Here is a 21641-nt window from a genome sequence, read left to right as displayed (position 1 = left end):
TGTATGGTGCAGGACTTGAGAGGTTATCTCAAGCATCATAGTAGAAACTCTCACAAGATTGTGAGGAGTGGACTAGCCCACATTGGGTGAACCACTATAATTCTCTGTGTGCTATTTCCTTCTTCTCTATACTCTTTAATTACAGTATACACCACACACACTTGCACATTTACTTTATTAAACAGTTTTTGTTTATGAACTTCAGAACGTTCTGAAGTCAGAAAGTTAACTTAACTATTTCAAGTAAACAACTTGAGAATCACTTTTAAGTTTCAGGATAATTTTTAAAGGGTCACAATTCAAACCCCCCCTTCCTTGTGACTATTTTATCTACTTCAAACTGCTCCTGAAGACAAAGTGCTCCTGAAGTGATGACGTCATCAGAAGCATGTTGTAACGCCCTCTTTGAATTATTTAATTATTTGATTATCTTAATGAGTTTAGAATATACTTATATGATTTATTTTGATGAGTGATATTTTGTTATGTTATATGTTGGTATTTCTTAGTATAATATATATGTTATTTGGTTTAGAAATATATATATTATAGAAATATATTTGTTATAGAGATATATTTGTTATTTGTTATAGAAATATTTTATATTATATATATATATATATATATATATATATATATTAGAATAGAATATTGAGACTGGTAGGACAGATTTGGAAATAAGAGAAAATAAGTAGGTTAAGGATTTATATAAAAAGGGAGAGTTAGAATTAGAAAATAAGGATTACGTGAAACCTGTTTTTGGGGAAAAAGGGAGAAAGTGAGAAGAGAAGAACCAAGAGAGATTGCCTGATCGATTTATTAATGTAAGGGTGAGACTAACATTCAATAATCTTAAGTCTATGATTCTGAAAATTGGATTTAACATGTTGTAGGTTTTAGTTTTTGAGAATTTGAGAATTAGGGTTAAAAGTGATTAATTGATGATTTTCTAAAATAATATTTTGGGTCAAGTTTTATATGGTTTTGAGTCTCTTTTGATGTATATAAATGTTTAGACAAACTTTGGGATCAAATTTGGGGATAGGGAGGTTAAAATTGGGATTTTGGGATGAAAAATGGGTTTTCCCCGAGTTGCTATCTGACAGCATGTTTTATTTCATGTTCTTGCGTCTTTTTCACACATTTCTGTTTTGAATTAACCTTTGGTGTAAACATGAAAGTTGTAGATAATTGTGTTAGTTTTCTAGTGGCGTCAGTTTGACTTGAAAATGATTTTTGGTTTAGGAGTTATGATGAAAATACTCCAAGGAGATCTTAGTGAATTGTTAAAAATTCAGCATAACCGTTTCTAAGTTAATCCAAAACTTAGGGAATAATTCCAACCCCAAGACTAGAAGTACTAGGAGTTTAATTAAGGTGTTTAAGAGTATCTAGCATATGTTGTGATGAATCTAATTTGGTTTGACGTGAATATCTTTGTTGGATAATTTGAAATACATATATTATGTGAATGTTGTTGTTGAATAATTTGAGATACATATATTATGTGAATATTGTATGATATAGAAATAATGTTGTTATACCATCCAAGTGGTTATTATTAATGTTGCTATGATTCAAGTTGTTGTATGTTGTTGTCTCTGTTGTTATTGATTATTAAATCATTAAGTTGCATATGTTGGTCAAAGTTGTCAAGTCGTAAGATGTTGAGTCCATTGCATACTCATTTAAGTTGAGGGTTTGATGCCTTGTAATGTATATTTATACATATTATGTTGAGGGCTTGATGCCCTGTATGTTGAGAGCTTGATGCCCTGTGAGCCTATTTACGCTTATATGTTGAGGGCTTGATGCCCTGGTTGGTACCACATGCATGATTAAGAAGTCGAAGTTGCATTGTCGAGTCAAAGTCGTTGTTGATGAATTATCATCCATGAGCTGTTAAGTTGTTGTTGAATTATCATCCATGAGTTGTTAAGTTGTTGTTGAGTTGTCTTCTATCCATGTGTTGTTAATGAAGTACTTATGAATAATTATGATTATGACATTGTTATGTTGTTTGTGATATTGATTATGATGATGTTTATAATGTGATGATTATGTTGTTATGATGCTTATGAATATTGATTATGATATTGTTTATGATATTGATATGATGTTGATTATGATGTTGTTATATGTGATGAATATGATGTTTATGTTGTTATAAGATGATGTTTATGATGTGATGATTATGTTGTTATATATGATGAATATGATGTTAATGATGATTAGAAGTTGATTGATGATTTAATGAAGTATTACATGAAGTATTATTATTGCTAAGTGATGAAGTTTAAGTTGTTAAATGTAATTGATGAATTATATGCTTAATATTATTATTTGTGAAATCTCACCCCTTCTGCTTGGAAATGTTGCCCACCATGGGTAACTTGCAGGTAACCAAGAATAGTTGATGTCTTGTGAGGTTTCTCTCTCGTGTGTCTTAGGTGCTCTGATACATAACGGGATGAGAATTTTGTTGTTGCTTTCTATTCCTTACGTATTATTTTATGAATTATCATGAACATGTTGTTGGAAGAATTTTAAGAGATTTTATGTTGAGGCCCTTGTGCCAAAGTTGTTTTAAAAGTTGAATAATTTCCGCTGCGAAGTAATAAATATTATGTTGTTGAATTTTGAAGGATAAATAGTTATTTTATTCCGTTTATGATTTTATGAAAAGAAGTGTGACATTCTGTTTAAGGTGTTTTTACTCTGATTTTCTATGAGAAATTTTTATGTTGGGAAAACAGGGTGTTACACATGTCCACCAGAAGCAAGTTCATCAGAAGCTGAAGATCACCAGAAGTTATAGTTCATTAAGAGATGCAAGACTTAAAGCTTCAAAAACTATTCAATGGATTTAATCTCGTCTAAGCATTGCAGAAGACTGGAAAAGTGAAGCAACGACTATTTTGAAAGGATTTGAAGGCATTGGATGCTTATTCTTCAAAGAGCGTTGACAAAGTACAATTGTACGAAGCGCACAACCACTACTCTGTTTTTGTCTCTGCTACAAAACAAGAAAAATAGTTTTGCTTGCAACGTTGTTCCTTCACAATGGGAATACATTTGAAATTGATCCTTCATAGGACAATAACCATATCAGGCAAAAGATCATTGGTGATTGATCAAAGCTTCAAACGACTCTATTTTGATATGTTGTCAATTCACAACGTCTATTTTACACCTCTATATAAAGGAGTGAAGACTTAGAGTTTTAGAGAGAACAATACCAAGAATTACAAGTGTCAAAACTTTGCTGAAATTGTTCAATTCTTGTGTGCCAAGAATTACTTGTGTGTGTCACTGTTCCCAATGTGATATAGTTCAATTCTTCCTTTTCCCAACATGATCCTCGTAACCATCTCTAAGGAAACTAGAAATTGCATGAAGTCATTGTTGTCTCTTCATTCGTGAGAATCCATAAAGTGACAAGTTTTATCACACTTGAAGCATTTGCATTTGACTTGTTGTCACTCTTTGAGTTTGCTCGATTTCCTCGATTCCCACCTCTACCTTTTGAGATATTCGAATCTTCGCCATCATCATCTAACTTCATGTCCTTGGACCTGGTGAACTTATTGGTTCTCAGCATGGTTTGGACTTCCTCCAAGGTGATAGTGCCTTCTTTACCATAAAATATGGTATTCTTGAAGTGCTCGAGTGATATAGATAATGCACACAATTATAGTACACTATTGTCTTCATCCTCAATTTTCACTTCAATGATCACCAAATCATCAAGAATTTTGTTGAACTCGATTAATTGCTTTGTGATGGTTTTTGACTCCACCATCCTAACGACTTAGTCATATACAACGAGTCCAATCTAAACCACATCATCACATTATCAAAAGCTTCTGCACTTTTTTGTTGAATCAAGATCGATTGCATATTTACCTTCCACAACTTGAAATCGTTGTCTCCTATAAATTTCTTGATGGAAAATGTTAACAAGTGACCATGAGACACTCTTTTAGGATCTTAAATTAAATGATAACTTTTTATGAACATCTATGTATTTGATGCATTGAATATTGAAGTATATAACTTTTTTTAAAAATAATTTTCTAAGAGGCTTTTTTTCTTGATACCCCATTTGATAGTCAGTTTGTTCTAATTGGCCAATAGTGACATCTAACTAATGTGAATTCGGACAGAAGTCATGTGAATATTTTGACGTGTGGAGTCTGCAATTAAACCAAAAAGTGACCAACTCAACAGCCAACCTTGTCTTTGTCTCCATGATCACACGTGGAGTTAATAACGTTGTATTCAATCAACCTAACCATTGTCTTTCTCTTTCTTTTTTTTGGTTACACCATTGTCTTTCTCTTTCCGAATCAACAACTTTGTTTTTCCGAGGAAAAGCCTCTATTATTACAGTATGTAACTCGATTTCTCAAAATCATAACCCTAGCCCTAATGGAATCCATAGGCGTTCTCCTTGTAGCTCAAGTAATCCCATACTTAGAACAAGAACTCAACAAACGCTACAATCTTTATCGCATATGGGATTTCCCACAAAAATCACAATTCTTAATTCAACACGGCGCGTCGATCCGTGCGGTGGTCGGAAGATCAACAGCCGGCGCAGATTCCGAACTCATTGATGCATTGCCGAAGCTGGAAATAATTTCAAGCTCCAGCGTTGGTGTTGATCAGATCGATGTTAAGAAATGTAAAGAAAGAGGGATTCGTGTGACGATTACTCCAGATGTTTTGACAGATGAAGTTGCTGATTTGGCTATTGGTTTGATTCTTTCACTTCTTAGAAGGATTTCGGAATGTGATCGATTTGTTAGGAATGGGAATTGGAAACATCAATTGACCACTAAGGTAAACCAAGTTTCTAAATTGATGTCGATTTTCTAGGAATGTTATAGCAGTGCCTCTATTTGAGAAGGAAAATGTTACATAGACACCCTTTATTCTCATACACCCTATGCACTAGAAAGAGAGAAGATGGGAGGAAAGAGAAAGTGTGCTTGTGTGGGGTCCACGTGACTATGTGTCAGATTTTTGTGTGGGTGTCAAAGAGTGTATTGCCACCTAAAGGTGTCTATGTATCATTACTCATTTGAGAACATTTTTTAATACTATACTGTATTGTAAAACAATAGTGAACTGTTCAATTGCTATTCTTAATAACCATGGTTTTAGTCTTAAGTCTTGTTGCGTTTATGGTCCTATTGCTATTCTTGATATTGTGAAAAACTAGTGGTGGTGAAACCAATGTCCAAACGCACCAATTGTATTGTATGTTTAGAGTTCCCAATTTCATTAATTTGGCCAAAATCATTGTACCACTGCGATTTTATTGAAGCTTTAAAGTGTAACTTTTGATAAAATCACAATAGCTCACCAAGGTTCCACCAATCGCTCCGTTGATCCAACCATGATCTAAAAATGATTAGGTAGGAACATATTGTAAATTTTGTTCACAGCTGCATTGGCTGCACGTGTCCTCATTATTTTTGCAGTATAACTTAAAGGTTCAGAGGATATTAGTGCTCTGTTAGGATCCCTTTATCCGCTCTTCATCATGGTTATCTAACTCACAAGTTGACGTGGATGAGTTAATGTTTCTAGATTGAAAAATTGAGTTCAATTGCATACAAGCCTGTGTTTTAGTAAACTAAATTGAGCTTATATCAACTTGTTTATACTTACTCTTGTACAAAATCGTGAGTTTATACTCAATTAGGGAGTCTGATAGAAAGGCAACATCAGAACCAATAACATGTATTTCGTCGTAGGATTTCTACACTTTTGTTCCCCCTCAATGCTTCCCTTCAAAATGAAGCCGTCTTTGTCATTGTTCCAACCAATGCCATCAGTATCTTACAATTCATGCAATTCGCATTTTGATTCGATACGAAATCAAACACAGTTGATACATATCAGAGTGTGAATCTCTTTTTGGCCTCTCAGAATGAATCCCAATTCAATTTGCTGAATCTCATGGAATTGGGAGTTGTGAATCTCGTTGAATCGTATGATATGAATTCAGTCATGTTCATGGGTACATCCCAGATACAGACCTAGTTGTGTGACTTGGTTTCTAAATGTTTTTGCATACATGTCATTTGTTTTTACAATGCATAACAAGATCACGATTCAGAAAATAGGTCTTCCGATTCACAATTCGAATCTCGATTCAGTAATCTTGGTACTGACCCTACCACCAAATACCTGATTTCTTGTTCATTCCTTTTTGGCGATTGTCCAGTGACCTCCGGTAGACGCTTACTGTCTAGTTATCCATACACCCATGAAACATCTGCAATGCACAAACTTGTCTCTGTAATGCTGCTCATGCCACATATAAGTTCTTTTAATATTATTTTTATTTTTGGTAAACATGTCAAGGCTACAAAAGCTCTACTTGTTTGTGCAGACTCTCAAGTTTAAGAAACCAACTATATATAATTGCATCTGTTGGTCGATTTGTAAGCTTTCAGAAAACGGCAGAAAACATTTGAAACTGAACACAATGATCTATCATCAATTCATCATGTCGTAAGGTTTACAGAGCTTAATCATATTGTTGTGTCATACTGCTCATTAACATTGGTTATATGTATAATCATGTAGTATTGCCCCCTCCATTTTCCAATGAGAATTTAATTATTTTTTCATCTGGTATTTTCCTTGCAGTTCTCTGGGAAAACCGTTGGCATTGTTGGGCTGGGCAGGATTGGCACAGCAATTGCCAAGAGAGCTGAAGGTTTTAATTGTTCAATATGCTACTATTCTAGAACTCAAAAGCAGGAGTCAAAATACAAGTACTATCCAAATGTTGTTGAGTTAGCATCCAACTGCGACATACTAGTTGTTGCCTGCTCACTTACAGAGGAAACCCATCACATCATCAACCGGGAGGTCATCAATGCACTTGGTCCGAAAGGTTTCCTTATTAACATCGGCCGAGGTAAGCATGTTGATGAGCCAGAGCTGGTCTCTGCACTCCTTGAAGGTCGTTTGGGTGGAGCTGGACTCGATGTGTTTGAAAACGAGCCTCATGTTCCTGAAGAGCTACTTTCGCTAGAAAATGTTGTCTTGTTGCCTCATTGTGGAAGTGGCACGATAGAAACTCGAACTGCCATGGCTGACCTTGTTCTTGGAAACTTGGAGGCCCATTTCCTTGGAAAACCACTGTTAACTCCCTTGGTTTAATTTACATGCCTCTATTGAACTATCTACATAAGATTGATTAGCCATTGACGTAGAATTTGATGAAATGGCCTCCATTTACATCATCAATTAATGATTCCTGTGATGTGAATTGATTATTGTGAGAGTGTTAGGGTTATAGAATAAAAGGAAATTAAATTATTTAAAGTAGTTATGAGTTGTTATAGTAATTAGTTAGTTAGTTTGTTAGGTAGCTGTTAAGCCTATTAGCAAGTCTTTATATAGCCTTCATTTGGTAGAGGGTAGTATCTTTTAATATTGTAATAGTGAATAGTAGAGTATTCTCTATTGTCAAGGGGAAACCCTTGAGGAGAGATTCTCTCTTATTCCATCATATTTCTTAAATAAAGTGTTCTTTCTTTTGAATTCAATTCTTGGGTTCCTAATAGAGAACTTCAGATATCTATATTGGTGCTTCAGCAATTGTTATAAAAAATAAGTCGCTTCATCTTAATCTGAATATCCATTACTCTGAGATTTTTCTGAACATTAGCCAAGAATTTACCTGATAAAATTGATTACTTTATTTTGTTGGCTCCAAATTTTATTGCTCAACTAATAATATGGTGTTTATAGAACAGATTTATCTGATATAAAAATGTTGAAACACAATTGATATTTTAATTTTCTATGTGCTTGTTGTATTGTTCTTCAGTCACAATTACTCGAATAGACTGTATCTAAGAGGGTAAATATAACCATTTAAATATAACTGAAAGTTTAGTCAACATGATTTTTATGTTTTTGACAAAACATGATTTTTATGTTATAATTTGTGGACATGTTTTTTCTGTCATGCACTGAGCAGATTTAGGTTAGTTTGAACTTTGAAGTGCAGGAAAAAGGGCATAATACAAAAATAGTGTGCTATTAGGAGAAGGAGTAAGGCTCTTGAGTCTATGCAATTTCCAATGTCCAAAACTTCTGAACAAATATGAACCTTCTAAAGTTGAAGTAGATGTAGTTGGCGATCAGAGGGAAATTTGGTGGATTACAAGCCTTATGTGATGGGTTCATTGGCAATGCATGCATTGGTAATGCTCAAGACTTGTTAACTGATACAGTCTGATCACAGGGGAATTTGATTTTCAAGAATGGCTCTTACTATATTGTGATGTGGAATAATTGCTTTGGAGCAAGCAAAGTTTCACCTTTTATATTAAGGTTTGTTGGGTTGAAAAAGTGCATTTGAGACTTGGGTTTTTAGACCACAGTCTGATCAAAGTAGCAGTTGCCCGAATTATATGAAATGATGATCTCAAATGTTGGTCAATGAAAATAATTAAGAACTTAAGATGTTTGTCCATGTTAGACATAGCCATGGTTCCCAAAGTACTTGTGATTGTTAAGAGTGAAGTGTTTGTTTAAAAATAATCCTTGTATTCAATGTTAATTGCAATCTGCACCAAGACAAATACATATGACAGAAAACACATTTGGATCATTGTCTTTTTTATCCTTAACTTGATCTGGCTAATATATGTACATTCGTTAACTAAGGACTAAGCCAACCGAGACAAATCCGTGAAATTTTCTTGGTTTTGAGAAAGAAGCTTTCCAAATGAATAAGATAAGGGGCCAAACTTCAAAAAAGAAATAAACTACAAACCTGCTACATTGAGAGTAGAAACTCCCAAAACATCAGTGATTAACAACAATTAATTGAATTGAGGACGATGAAACTCATAGATCATCAACGAAACCTCTAAATTATATATCTCAAGCTACCCAGAGAGTCTTTACATTTGTTTGCTTTTCGAAAAGTTTGAGCCAAATCAACTTCCTGAGTTGTTTCACAATATTCCTCCCACTTGAAATACACATGGTCTCAAATCCAGACGAAACTCCACCAATCTAAAGCGCCACTCTTTTAGCTAACCTCAGCCCTTCGACTATATAGTCATCAGACACTACAACAAATCCATCAATGATCTTTCCTGCGCAAAAGTGTTCAACACCCAGCTACTCGGACTCATGATTAAATGCATCATATGTATTAAATTTAATTCACTCCATCATCTTAACAGAAACTTGAAACATGTCCACACCATTCAAGTAATCACACACATCATGACCAACATCAACAAAGAAGTTCAACTCCACTAGTCTTCCCTATCATTATCATCATCATCAATCGGAGAAATGTGTGACAAATTCAATTCACCAAGATGGTAGAAAGATTCCCATGAATCTCATGCAATTTCCAGCAACCTTAATCATTCACCAACTCACAAACTCTAGTTAATCTAATCTTATCATCATGTCACTTATCAACAACCACAATACTAAAAAAATACTTGATAACTGTTTGGATTGACAGTAATTAAATTTGTCATAATACGGTGAGCCTGTGTGATTTTTTAAGCCTGTGTGATTTTTTATAAAAACTACACTTTGTAGCTTCAACAAAATCATGGTGCTACAATAATTTTGCCAAACTTATTGCTCATCCAAACATACACTCACTCAAACTTACGTTACACAACAAAACTAGTAACATGTAGAGTTTTGTGTTGCCAGTTATTATCATCAAATCAAAAACCCCATCAAACAAACAACTACAATAAACTTCAATTCACAAGGTACTGCTAAACTTCAACAATTAACAATTTCCTAACAAGCCATGATACTCAAATAAATACAATAACATTCTATGAATATGAATAGTATAGATAGAAACTAATACAAAACAACAAACTTTATATACATACATAGTAGTACAATACAAGCATAAAGATTTTACGTATTCATATACCAAATTAACCTAACTTATTAAAATAAAGTACAAAATACAAGAGTTCTAATATAATCTAACACCAAAATTCCTTGAAATTGTTTCAAGGATAGCCACCAACCAAGATAGGTTTCTTCTCTTTCTTCTCCTTTTCTTCACTTTTTTCCTTCACATCATCTTTCTCCTTATCCAAACCTTGCAACCCATCAACACAAGCTCCCGGCTCCTCCTTTTCCGACTCAATCACACCAACGACATCTGAAGCATCCTCGCCGCCCGGCTTTGGATCGTCGATGCAATCATCTTCGTCGGAGGATGTGAATATTCTCGATTTCATGGCGGCGACTGCTTTGAGAAACGCTTCGTGGATTGATTCCGGTGGAAGTGCAGGATCTTCGAGACATGCGTCTTCTAGACGCGGTGGTACAATTTGTTGTAGCAATCCTGGTTGTTTCTCGGTGGACTCCATTTGAATTTTTTTGATTTGATTTTTGATTCCGTTTTTGTCTCAACTGAATCCTGATATAGTGCCGTTAAAGGCGGTGATGTTGTTTCTGGGCTTTTCTATTGGGTTTCTTTTTCTGACCCATAATCATTTTTAGAAAGTTGTTATTCCCACTTTTGAAATTGCTAAAAAACTTACTCGGTGGCGATTAACTGTCGATCTGTTTTGTTCTGCGTGGCAGTTAATTGTCGATGTAGAATTTTTTTTAAGTGTAGGTCAAATGGCACAACTGCCAATGAAGTAAGAGTAATGATATTTTGACAACCATTTGATGACAACATTTGTGACAACCTTATTTTTCTTTCTTTTCATTGGTCAAAAACAATAGAGAGAGTAAAAGGAAGAGAGATGATAAGTACATATGTGAATATGAGAGAGAAAGTTGTACAAAAGTTGTCATAAAATGGTTGTACAAATATCATTTCTCATGAGGTAAAGGTGTAATTTCTTGGTGTTTCTTAGCAAATGTTGAAGTGGGAACAGCAACTTTCTAATTTTTATGACTCACATCAATATCAAAGCCTCCAAAAGCTTATATTTTTTAGGGTTAATGGTGCTTTGCCCCCTGTAATATAGGTCATTTTTTGTTTCCCCCTGTAAATTTTTTTTTTTTTTGGAATATCCCCCTAATAGGTCATAAAAAAACGAAAAATTATGCAAAAAAATAAAAAATAAAGTCGTTTTTTTATGACCTATTACGGGGGTATTCCAAAAAAAAAAAAAAATTACAGGGGGTAAATCAAAAAAAAAAATTACAGGGGGGAAAACAAAAAATGACCTATATTACAGGGGGTAAAGCACCATTAACCCTAATTTTTATGTCTAAGTCAGGAGCAAATCTGATGCCTAAATTTTTTATATGTTTGATTATACATTAATTATTTACTTTACCCCGATAATGGGTAGTGATCTACACATAGTGTAATGTTTGAATTTTTGGATATTTGAATGAATGTAATATCTTCCTTGACCCGGGAAAAAAAATTGATAGGCACCCCCAATGTATATTGATGGCTTAGATTCGTTGTGAGACTGATATTCGAGTTGGCAGTAAGACACGTGTTTTTATTAAAATTGATTTGTGATGTATAGTGTTGCTGATATAATAAAGACAAACTCTTTTATTTATCTATAGTACCAAACTACCAAAAGGTGTTACAGAATTGACAAACAGAATCACTTTTAAGTTTCAGGATAATTTTTAAAGGGTCACAATTCAAACCCCCTTCCTTGTGACTATTTTATCTACTTCATGAATTAGTTAGCCATAATTGAAGTAACTAGTAAAAAGATGAAAGAAAGAAGAACATGAACAAGCTTGAATCCAAACTCTAACACTCTGTTTGGTATGAGAGAATTACAGCAGAGAGAGATATTGAAGAGAGAAAGAGAAGAGAAATATGGTATTTCTCTTGTTTGGCAAAGGCAAGAAAGAGGGAGGAGAGATAAGTTTTGCGTGGGACCCACGTTTTTTTTGTTCTCCCCATATAAGCGAAGAAAGAGGAGAGAAATATACATTTACTCCCTTTGCCTTTTATACCCTTCAATTTAAGACACAACGCACCTTTTTTTTTTGTCTTTTTATGCAGTTTTTTTTTCCTCATTACTTTGTTTTTATTCTTAATAGGCTTATCTAAAAAATTATTTCAAGGACATTCTTGTACTTTTAAAAATTAATCACACTTCTCTCTCTTCTATTTCTCTTCTTTTTATTTTAACCAAACAATACCTTAAATCTATTCTATTTTTCATCTTTTTCTCTCTTCTCATACTCTCTCTTGTTGAGAAAATATTCATAAATCCCTATTTTAGTTTTAAAGATGAAAAAATATATTTCAATTTTATTTTATAAATGGATTCTGATACTATTGTATTTAACATCTTTGTATGAGTATTTTTTAGTTGCAGGAACTCATGCTCAAAAAGGTTGATATAACTAGTTCCCTAAAATTATTTGAGTATCTCATACAATAGACAAAGCAAGAAATTAATGGATAAAAATACAATGGACAAAATTGGATATACTTGCTCAAAAATTGAGCAACACGTTGGCACACATACTGCAAGTGGTTTTATGCTGCTAGTCTCTTTTATTGTCTCCAATACCACTACACTTCCAATCAAATGGTAAAAGCAAGTACAAACAAATATCTTCTTTTGGCTATAAGAGGAACAAGGAACAAAATGGATGCAAGCTGTAAGTTTCCATATATGTACCTTCCTCATCAAAATGCTTACACGTGGGACACAAAGAAAGCAAGATCAAATAAGTGGCTTTGATTTCAAAAGGGATTAAATGGATAAAATTTGAGCATACACGTGGATATACAAGAAAAGCAATATGTGTTTTGGTTGGTTCATTTGCAACATGTGGGACCATGGCCTTGAAGAACAAGTTATCTCCACACATGTGAGATTGCATGACTCATACGCTCCTCACGTGGGAGAAGAGAAGGAGCAATTGGTTTGAGAAATTTTGTGCCTATAAATATCAAGCCATCAGCTGAAGGAAAGAGACCGAATTTTTTGAGAAAGCAAGCAATATACTCACAAGCAAAAATTCACAAAGCTCTCTCTTTTTATTTCAAGTGAACTAAATTGCTCTTTTGTTCTTTGAGCTCTTTTTAGTTTCTTTACTACAAATATTGTATTTTGGTCCAAATAAGATTTTATTTCTTATTGGATTGTAAAAGCTTGTAGGTAACAAGTGTGTAAAAAAAAGGGTAAAATTACTCGGTTGCAGAAAAGATCAGGAAGATCTAGCAAGGGGTAATTGTTACTCGTCTTTTTTGGTTGTAAAAACAAAGGTGGATTTACTCATTGCAGGAAAGATCAGTCGGATCTAGCAAGAGTAAAGGTTACTCATTTGTGAAAAAGGAAAAGAGGAGTTGTGGTTAACGTTACTTAACACAACTACCTAGTGGATAATCTCACACTTGTGTGGGAAGTGGAAGTAGCCGGCGTTTGGCGAACCACGATAACTTTTGTGTGTCATTTCTCTCTCCCTACTTACTTTTAATTTATTGTTCAAAATCACACACCTCACGATTATTATTGTCATTATTTACTAACAAACTAATTGTGATTGTTAATTTAAAAGAAAATTTTTATTAGACAAATTTTAAACAGGTCACAATTCAAACCCCCCCTTTCTTGTGAAAATATTTTACTTCATCTCTCACCTATTTCTCTCTTCTCAATTTCTTCTTTCAACCAAACACACCCTAAATGACCTCTTACAATGAAGACCAATTTCTCCATGTCTTTCTTTCTCTAAAACGAGTCTAGGTGTGTAAAGAGTTATACTAAAAACTATTTACAAGTCTATTTATAAGTGGCAGAAAATGTAGTTTCGCTAGATGAAATGTTGCTCACCCAACGACTCGAGGTTTCTTCAAATGGAGAGAGAAGACAACTCATCTTTCAAAGTCATTAAATTGTTATACCTTAGTTGGCGAAATGTTGCTCGACCAATGAAGTTGCTCTTGCTTTTCTCCCTGGAACTCTTTGTCCATGCTCGCTCTCAGCTCACTCCTAGCTCGTCCAACGAAGCATTTTGCCTAGGAAAACGTGGACTTATCTTACTTTGCTCACTTACAACTTGATTTGGCTCGTCCAACAAATTGCATTGTACCAGGTTCATTATAACTTTGTAAATCTAGTAAAAAAATTATCTACAAAAAAGTGATGAAAACTAAATAATAGCAATTTGCTGGCCTAAAACTACAATTATTATGTATTTACAATAATTTGAGAGTTTTTACCTAAATTACATGCAAAACAAGTTAACAAGTGCTATGAAAATTAACATGATTTTGACACTTATCAGATACCTTGCAGCACTCATTAAAACTCGAAATTATGATGATGGGTTACTAAAATAATACAAATAAAAAATTCATTGTTTTAAATAAAGCAGTAGGAATCAACAACATTAAAATAATTGGTGGATAGTTTTTAGAAACTATAAATTCATTTAAGCAATTGACATAAATATAGTGAGGAAAATACTACAAAATCATACTAACATAAAATGGAAATGTTCAAGAGTGACGTTAGGGCATTGATTAAGAAAATAAAAATAAAAATAAAAATATTATATTAAAAAATGGTGACAAGTGTTGAATTTAACTTTTTAAAAGTTAAAACATTGTTAAATTTAATATAAACTTTTGATTTTCTTAACAAGTGTCTTTAACATATAAAAGCCAATTTTATATCTACTCGACTAATAGCAAATACATATACCAACGCATTTTGGCCCTTTGACTTTGTTACAATTTGTTCCCATCTATTTGCTTCACGTTATAAAAAATAACCATTTCGTTAAGAATCACTACTACCTCTACTATCAATCTCACTTATATTAATACAAGAAGAAATCAACATAATCAAGATCGAGATGCAAAATAAACATATTAGTAAGAAATATTTCCTCAGTCTCCATTTCTAAGCAAAAATAGTTGGAAAAAAATTAATGTAATTGCTTTAAAATTTAGATCAAATACAACAACTTTATTTTGTTGAAATAAGCTTCTAATTTGTGGTAAAACACAAAGTGAATTATGAAACCGAATTGAAAGAACAAGAAGAGAGAAAACTGGGATTAGGAAGGAAAAGAGAGATTATTGAATGTAAATTTATTGAATGGAGAAAGACGTCTACAAGTGCTCTCTCTATGTTTTTTACAAATGCAATAACCATATAATCTCGGATCTTATGCTCACTAAACATGATTACTTGACTACGAAGTAAACCTTATCATCAAGTTAATTTTCAACTAACTAACTCAATCTTACCCACCAACTTCTAACTAGTTACTAACTTCTAATAAACTTATGTTAATCTAAAGTATATACATCCTGATAACCACTATACATTAGATTAATGAACCAAAGCATCTTGTGATGTTCCTCTATGTTATCCTCTGTAGCACATAATCCTCTAGTAACCTCTAGACCTTTAGAATGAATTATTTCAAATCCAAAGCATATTTGACCAATTTTTACTTATAATTTGAGACATAAAGAGTACGTTGATAGATAATAAAAGTAACAAAACACGTGTCAAAGAAAATCCATTAAAAAAATATCAGAGAAAATAAAAGGAGGTGGTGGTTCGTGGTTGTTTTGTCTAGTTTATTAGTTGTGCATGTGGTCGTGTGGATATGTGTTGTTGCCACGAAGTCTTTCACAAATGTATCATTCATTCTTTAGACACAAAGACAAAATTTAACACGCTTATTTTATCATTTGAAAAATTGGATCTCACCAAAATTATGGAACCTTCCTAGTTTTGCATGATGCATTTGAATTTCAATTAATAAACGATTTTATGTTTAAAAATATAGGCCAAATTACACTAAAAATCCTTTAAATTATATGTGTTAGAGATATAATATTATTTCTTTTGATATCATAGTGAGATGAGTACAAAGTGAAACGTTGGTGGCTTAATGGGGAATCAAACCATTCGATGCATATATAACTTTAACCACTCATACATTTATAATTTTAGCTTAATTCATCAACTGATTCATATCACTACAAGGAATTGCAGCAGCAAAAAAAAAAAAAAAAAAAAAAAAAAAAAAAAAAACTATAGAGAAATGAAATTTTATGAACAAACTTGGTGTTGTGGTGAGGTGTCATTATTGTCAATTAGAGCACCAATGGTATTTGGGGCTGTCACGGACCTAAATCACAACTGTTTATCCAGCCACTGATCCTCGAAGCAAGAGCGCTGCTATTTACGACGAGACAATTTATCATGAATTACTCACGAAACGACTCAGTAATCAACCAATCAAATCTCTTTTTCTTTTCCAGAAAAACAGCAGGTATAGGGGTAAGAGTTTTTAAGCCTTCAACTACTAAGAACGCTGGTGATGTTGTCGCAATCAATAAATTAGCGATGTTAAGCATTATCCTTCATTCAAAAGATGATAGTTCAATTTACATAGATCGTCGTTGTTTAGGCCCCCATGTTGCTCAAGCTGGGGGGGAAAAGTCCATCAGAACTTAGAATTCGAGAGATTTTAGTAGAAAAAAGACCGATCGGAACATGTGTTCCGATTATATTTGTGCCATCGAAAGTTATCTTCCGATATATGTGGGCCATTTTCCAGCATTCTGAGTATAAAAGAAGGAACTTTTTCCAGCCTAAAAACCACTTTAGCATAAACATTTGAAACAAAACATAGTTTTTTAATGTCCAAATGTGTATTTTAAGGTAAAGTTGCTTTAATAAAGGAAATGATGAAACTTGAAGGTTAAGTGGAATCCATTTGAACACCTGGGAATATCCTGCACAAGGGGAAGGAATATCCTGCAGGGTGTTGTATCTTCATTATTTGAAAGTAAAAAAATAGATAACTTTTGAAAAAAGGGAAGTTGAAAACAAAAAAAATGACAAAAAGAGGGTGGGAATATACACCATAATATTCAACAATAAATACATAATCCAAAGCCATGCTAAACTAGGAACATCAAATAATCCGAAAAGCACACAATAAATTTTCAAGTATACATTTCCTGATTCAGAGAAATATTTTGACAAACATTTGAGATCAAGAGAAATAAAAAGAAAAAATAAATAAACAAGATGGACATCTAAGCCACTACTGAGATACAAAATGGAATATGCAATTTGTCCTTGATTTTACATTGGTAATAAAATAGTTGGTGGCTCAAAAACACTAAGAGGATTGTTTGGCATCAAACAAACAGGTAAACCTGGTCCATAGAACTCTACTCAACATTCACAGCCTGTGGATCTCTGTTGTCGTCCACCATTGCCGACATCGATTGTATCGGGCAGATACCTGGTATAGTCAACAAACACCATACTTGAGCCTTTTGATCATGGTTATCAAATCGAGATTCAAACCATGGATTGGAAGACATACTTTTGAAATAGTGAATTGAATCTTGTTATGAACTATAGATACATTACCAATAAAGATATGACATTTTAAAGTAAAGACAAGACAAGTTATATAGAGAAATTATAAGCTAATATATCATCTACTAACCTAGAATAATTCAAGATTCAAGTAATAAATCAAATGACAAGAAAAATGCCTAGCTAAACAAAATTAACCAAAAAAAAATGTCTGGTATCATAGTGAATCGAGACTCAAAATGAGATTCATGTTCAAAAGCGATACACACTAGATATTTGCATCGAATGGATTTAGTTATTATTGAATCGAGATACGAGTCACATGTATTGTAAGATACCGATAAACATTCTTTAAATGAGTAAATATGAACCTTTGAAAGAAAGAAACTGAAAATTAATGAATAAGGATTTAGTTCTGCTATCCCAACCATTAACGAGAATATCAAAGATTGGTATACAAACACATCCATGATTTGTTATGCATATGCCCGTAAAATCAATCATTGATTCTCCCATCAATGGTTTGGATTACTTATTTTACCCTATGAAGTAAATCTCTCATTTTAGAGGTGTCAAATGCAAAGAATAATGACATGCATAAAGAAAACATGGTAAAAGAAAACTCACATTTCTTCTTCAGGTTCATTCTTGAGTGCATTTTTTGCTATACACTGGAAAGCAGCTTCAACATTAAATCCTTCTTTTGCGGAGGTCTCAAAGTATGGTATGTTTCCCTTTGAAGCACACCATGCCTTTGCTTTCTTCTCAGAAACCTGCAAAGAAGATAGTAATGAATCAAACAAACCCTTATTTGTGACATATAATTGGACTTAATTTTCATACAAGTCAATATGCAATTATGCCATTGGAAGAGGAGTAACTTACAACTCTGCTATTCCCGCCATCAACGTCTATTTTGTTTCCCAATACAACAAATGGGAAGTTTTCAGGGTCAGATGGACTAGCCTGAAAATCAAATCAAATACATGCAAGAGTTTCTCAATGTTCTTTAATAGAAGAGATATGGAGATAAAAACAAAGACTGTTATTAATGATTACACAAAATTACCTGAATGAGAAATTCTTCTCTCCAATGGTTAAGGTTTTCAAAAGATTTCATGACATTTACATCATAAACAAGGACGCAGCAATCAGCACCCCGGTAGAAAGCCACACCAAGACTCTGAAACCGCTCTTGACCAGCAGTATCCCAAATCTGTGTGTACAATTAGAATAGAACAACAGTACGTTATTTACATCAGAGAACATCTAAATCTTAGACAATTATTAATTATAACATGCACTAAATTTGAGAATATCCTGGCAAAAAATAAACACAGCCAAACATACAAATTAATCTTTCATCAAGTAGAAAGTGAACTAGCCACAACCATCGTCAAATATTATGCATAGTGAAAATCATTTTATAGTTCATACACTATAAAGACATTAGTTTTACAACAAAAAACTAGGATATTTTATTTCCTTTCCAAATTTTAACTTTATAACCTTTTAACTTCGACAATAATCTGTTAGTATTGACAACAAATAGAAATTTGAAAATTTTCCCATCAAACAGCCGAGGTTAACAAAGTTCATAATTCACTTCATGAAATCTGAAGAACAAATATTTTTGTAACACCTAACTACAAATAAATACATATCAGCAAAATTTGAAACAGCAAACAAACTAATCAGTTTGTTAGATCTTCAAAAAAGACCAAACAATGTGTTATTTCAACTTCAGAAACACGAGAGCTTCCAGATAGAAGCAATATACAAAACTGGATTTGGTTCCGCGGCAGATTGTCTTAAACGGAAGAGGATCTGAACCATTTCCATTGAGGACCAAACTCATCCTATCGTGGCGGCGCTTAAGGCAGTGAAGGAGAAAATTCATAGAGCTGTGATGGTGTGGCTGACTAAATGCAAGTAGGAGGAGTAACCAGAAACTCAAAGTACGGGGTTTACGAGATTTGAGGACCAAATCCATCCTTTCACGGCGGCGCTTAAGGCAGTGAAGGAGAAAATTCCTAGAGTTGTGATGGTGTCGCTGACTAAATGCGAGTAGGAGGAGTAACCGGAAACTCAAAGTACAGGGTTTAGGAGATAGGGGTTTGGGATCAATTGACTTGTTTGAAGACGGGATGCTAACTAAAGAAAGAGAATTGTTTTCCGAAAAGACCAGAAAACAATGTTTCAATTTATTTTTAGAAATTTAAAAAATATTCCATCTATTTTTAGATTCATTTTAAGAAACTTCCATAATGTCACTCTATTTTACCCCTGTAAACGCAAACAAGAAACTCGAGTTGAAAAGAGGCCCTTATGCTAAAATTCACCTTAGATTACATACAATGTGATGATAAAATTGATCAAAATAACAGATTTAAAAAACTGCACAAAATTTTATCCGAAAAATGAAAGTAATTTCTTGTGTCTCTCACCTGCAATGTGAACAACCTGTCTTCAAATTGAACTTCCTTGGTGAGAAAATCAGCACCAATGGTAGCCTTGTACTGATTACTAAACTTCCGATTCACATACCTAAATGCAAATGAAAAAAATAACAAACATGACAATACAAATCAATAAAAAAAATGTCAAAACATGTCAACAAAGTATTTAAGAAAATTAAAATCTAAGATTTTGACATACTGATTCATCAATGATGTTTTACCAACCCTGCAAAAGAATTTCAAAAAAAAAAAATGTCAATTAACAAATATAGCTTGGTCAATAACTCCAACAACAAAATTGCATCTAAAATTGATGTGAAAAAATCCCATGTTGGAAAATTGAATCTATAACTATTTTTCCATTTTTTCATCACATAAAAAAGGTTTCTTTTGACAATAAAATTTCATATTTTCAAGAATCTAAACATGGTCTGATTATTAATAATTTCCCTTCGATCAAAAATCCATCAAATTTTGTTAAATTTGAATTAAAAAAGTAAACTTTAAGATTAAATGCAACAACCCTTTTCATTTTTCAATCAATGAAATGATATAACTCATTTGATGATTAAATTCAAAACTAAAAATTGGAAGAAAAAATTGGAGGAAAAAAAATGAAAAAGAAGAAGCATACCCACTATCACCGAGGATAATGACTTTTAACAACATGCGGCGTCGAGAAGCCATTGAAATCAAAATCTTGATCGAAGAAGAAGAAGATTGGAACACAGAGAATTGTGATGTGGTTGAGATTTTTGCGAAACAAAAGTGAGTTTTGAAAGACAGATGGAGGAACACGAGTGAAGTTGTACTTACACGAAACAAAAATTGCCAACCATGATGATGGTGTTCCATTCACTCTTTTGCTATTTCCCATTTTGCCCCCACCAGTTTCTTTGATTAAACAATCAAATTGGTCTTGCCTTTGTTTTTCTTTTCTTTTTCTTACCTCATGTCCTAAGCCCCTAAATTAAACTAACAAACAATTCTCCCGTGAACATAACTCAGTTGACAAAGACATGCATTATTATATGCAGAGGTCAGGATTCGAACTCCAGGTTCTCCACTTATTTAAACTTGTTAAAAAAAACTCACACAACTATGAGGTCCCGAGTTCGAACCTGGATCACAACGTCCGGCCTTGCAATTTCGATATTTGCTAGTTGAGCTAGGACTTCTAAAAAAATTGGTCTTGTCTTTACAAGTCATTCTCAACTTAATCCCTTTTTTTTTTGTGAGGTAGTCTAGTGGCTAGAATTCACCTTATAAGGTGAATAAGTGGGGTGTCCGGGGTTCGAACTCCGGCCCCTGCATATAATAATGCATTGTCCTACCAACTGAGTTATGCTTACGGGACTCTCAACTTAATCCTTCTATTAATATTTTAAACTAATCGTTGTATTTATCAAAAGTTTCTCAGTTAAGTTTATATTTTTAAGTTTTTGTCACATGACGAGCGATTTAATTGAATTTTTTTTTATAAATACAGAGACTAATTTAAAATATTAATAAAGTCATATACTAATTTAAGAATGAATTACAAAGATATGAACGAATTTGATGGTTTACTCAATTTCTTTTTTGTATAAGTGGCATCCACAAGTAATGCAATATATAGACAACCAATCGTTGAGAAACTTTTAACAAATATAGAGACTAGTTTAAACTTAATGTAATATTTTTAGATGTGTTTGGATGTTATTTTGCAAAAAACTGTTCGAATCAGATTGGATTTCATATCACCATTTTCAAACCTTATATTACTATTATATATTGTGTCTGCATTTTCATTATTGAGAAAGAAAAAAAAAGAATCATTTTGGGTCTTTCAAAGTCA

At 33.2% G+C, this 21641-nt stretch overlaps 3 protein-coding genes across 3 annotated transcripts; 1 reads left to right on the top strand and 2 right to left on the bottom strand.

Moving 5' to 3' along the window:
- The first annotated feature begins 4227 nt into the window (after positions 1-4227).
- LOC11420389 (glyoxylate/hydroxypyruvate/pyruvate reductase 2KGR) lies at positions 4228-7574 on the top strand. Its single transcript, XM_003604438.4, has 2 exons — positions 4228-4845; positions 6667-7574. The coding sequence occupies exons 1-2, from the start codon at positions 4432-4434 to the stop codon at positions 7183-7185; spliced, it is 933 nt and encodes a 310-aa protein (XP_003604486.1). The 5' UTR covers positions 4228-4431; the 3' UTR covers positions 7186-7574.
- A 2256-nt stretch (positions 7575-9830) lies between these two features.
- LOC11409195 (uncharacterized) lies at positions 9831-10506 on the bottom strand. Its single transcript, XM_003604437.4, has one exon. The coding sequence runs from the start codon at positions 10404-10406 to the stop codon at positions 10041-10043; it is 366 nt and encodes a 121-aa protein (XP_003604485.2). The 5' UTR covers positions 10407-10506; the 3' UTR covers positions 9831-10040.
- Positions 10507-16913: 6407 nt separating this feature from the next.
- Positions 16914-20644, bottom strand: LOC11411545 (ras-related protein Rab7). The gene is made up of 7 exons (XM_003604436.4): positions 20439-20644; positions 20004-20030; positions 19793-19892; positions 18415-18561; positions 18231-18311; positions 17973-18118; positions 16914-17265 (listed from the first exon to the last, which is right to left on the bottom strand). The coding sequence occupies exons 1-7, from the start codon at positions 20489-20491 to the stop codon at positions 17196-17198; spliced, it is 624 nt and encodes a 207-aa protein (XP_003604484.1). The 5' UTR covers positions 20492-20644; the 3' UTR covers positions 16914-17195.
- Between the last annotated feature and the right edge of the window lie 997 nt (positions 20645-21641).

Source organism: Medicago truncatula, chromosome 4 (assembly GCF_003473485.1).
Source record: "Medicago truncatula cultivar Jemalong A17 chromosome 4, MtrunA17r5.0-ANR, whole genome shotgun sequence".
Taxonomy (NCBI): Eukaryota; Viridiplantae; Streptophyta; class Magnoliopsida; order Fabales; family Fabaceae; genus Medicago; species Medicago truncatula.
This window is presented reverse-complemented; position numbering and strand designations above follow the sequence as displayed.

Excerpts from the sequence above, each read along its gene's own strand:
- LOC11420389 (XM_003604438.4), top strand. The coding sequence starts at position 4,432 with ATGGAATCCATAGGCGTTCTCCTTGTAGCTCAAGTAATCCCATACTTA. Across the intron at positions 4,846-6,666 it reads AACATCAATTGACCACTAAG|TTCTCTGGGAAAACCGTTGG; the intron begins GTAAACCAAGTT and ends TTTTCCTTGCAG.
- LOC11411545 (XM_003604436.4), bottom strand. The coding sequence starts at position 20,491 with ATGGCTTCTCGACGCCGCATGTTGTTAAAAGTCATTATCCTCGGTGAT. Across the intron at positions 20,031-20,438 it reads ATTATCCTCGGTGATAGTGG|GGTTGGTAAAACATCATTGA; the intron begins GTATGCTTCTTC and ends ATTCTTTTGCAG. Across the intron at positions 18,312-18,414 it reads GAGAAGAATTTCTCATTCAG|GCTAGTCCATCTGACCCTGA; the intron begins GTAATTTTGTGT and ends TTTGATTTTCAG.
- LOC11409195 (XM_003604437.4), bottom strand. The coding sequence starts at position 10,406 with ATGGAGTCCACCGAGAAACAACCAGGATTGCTACAACAAATTGTACCA.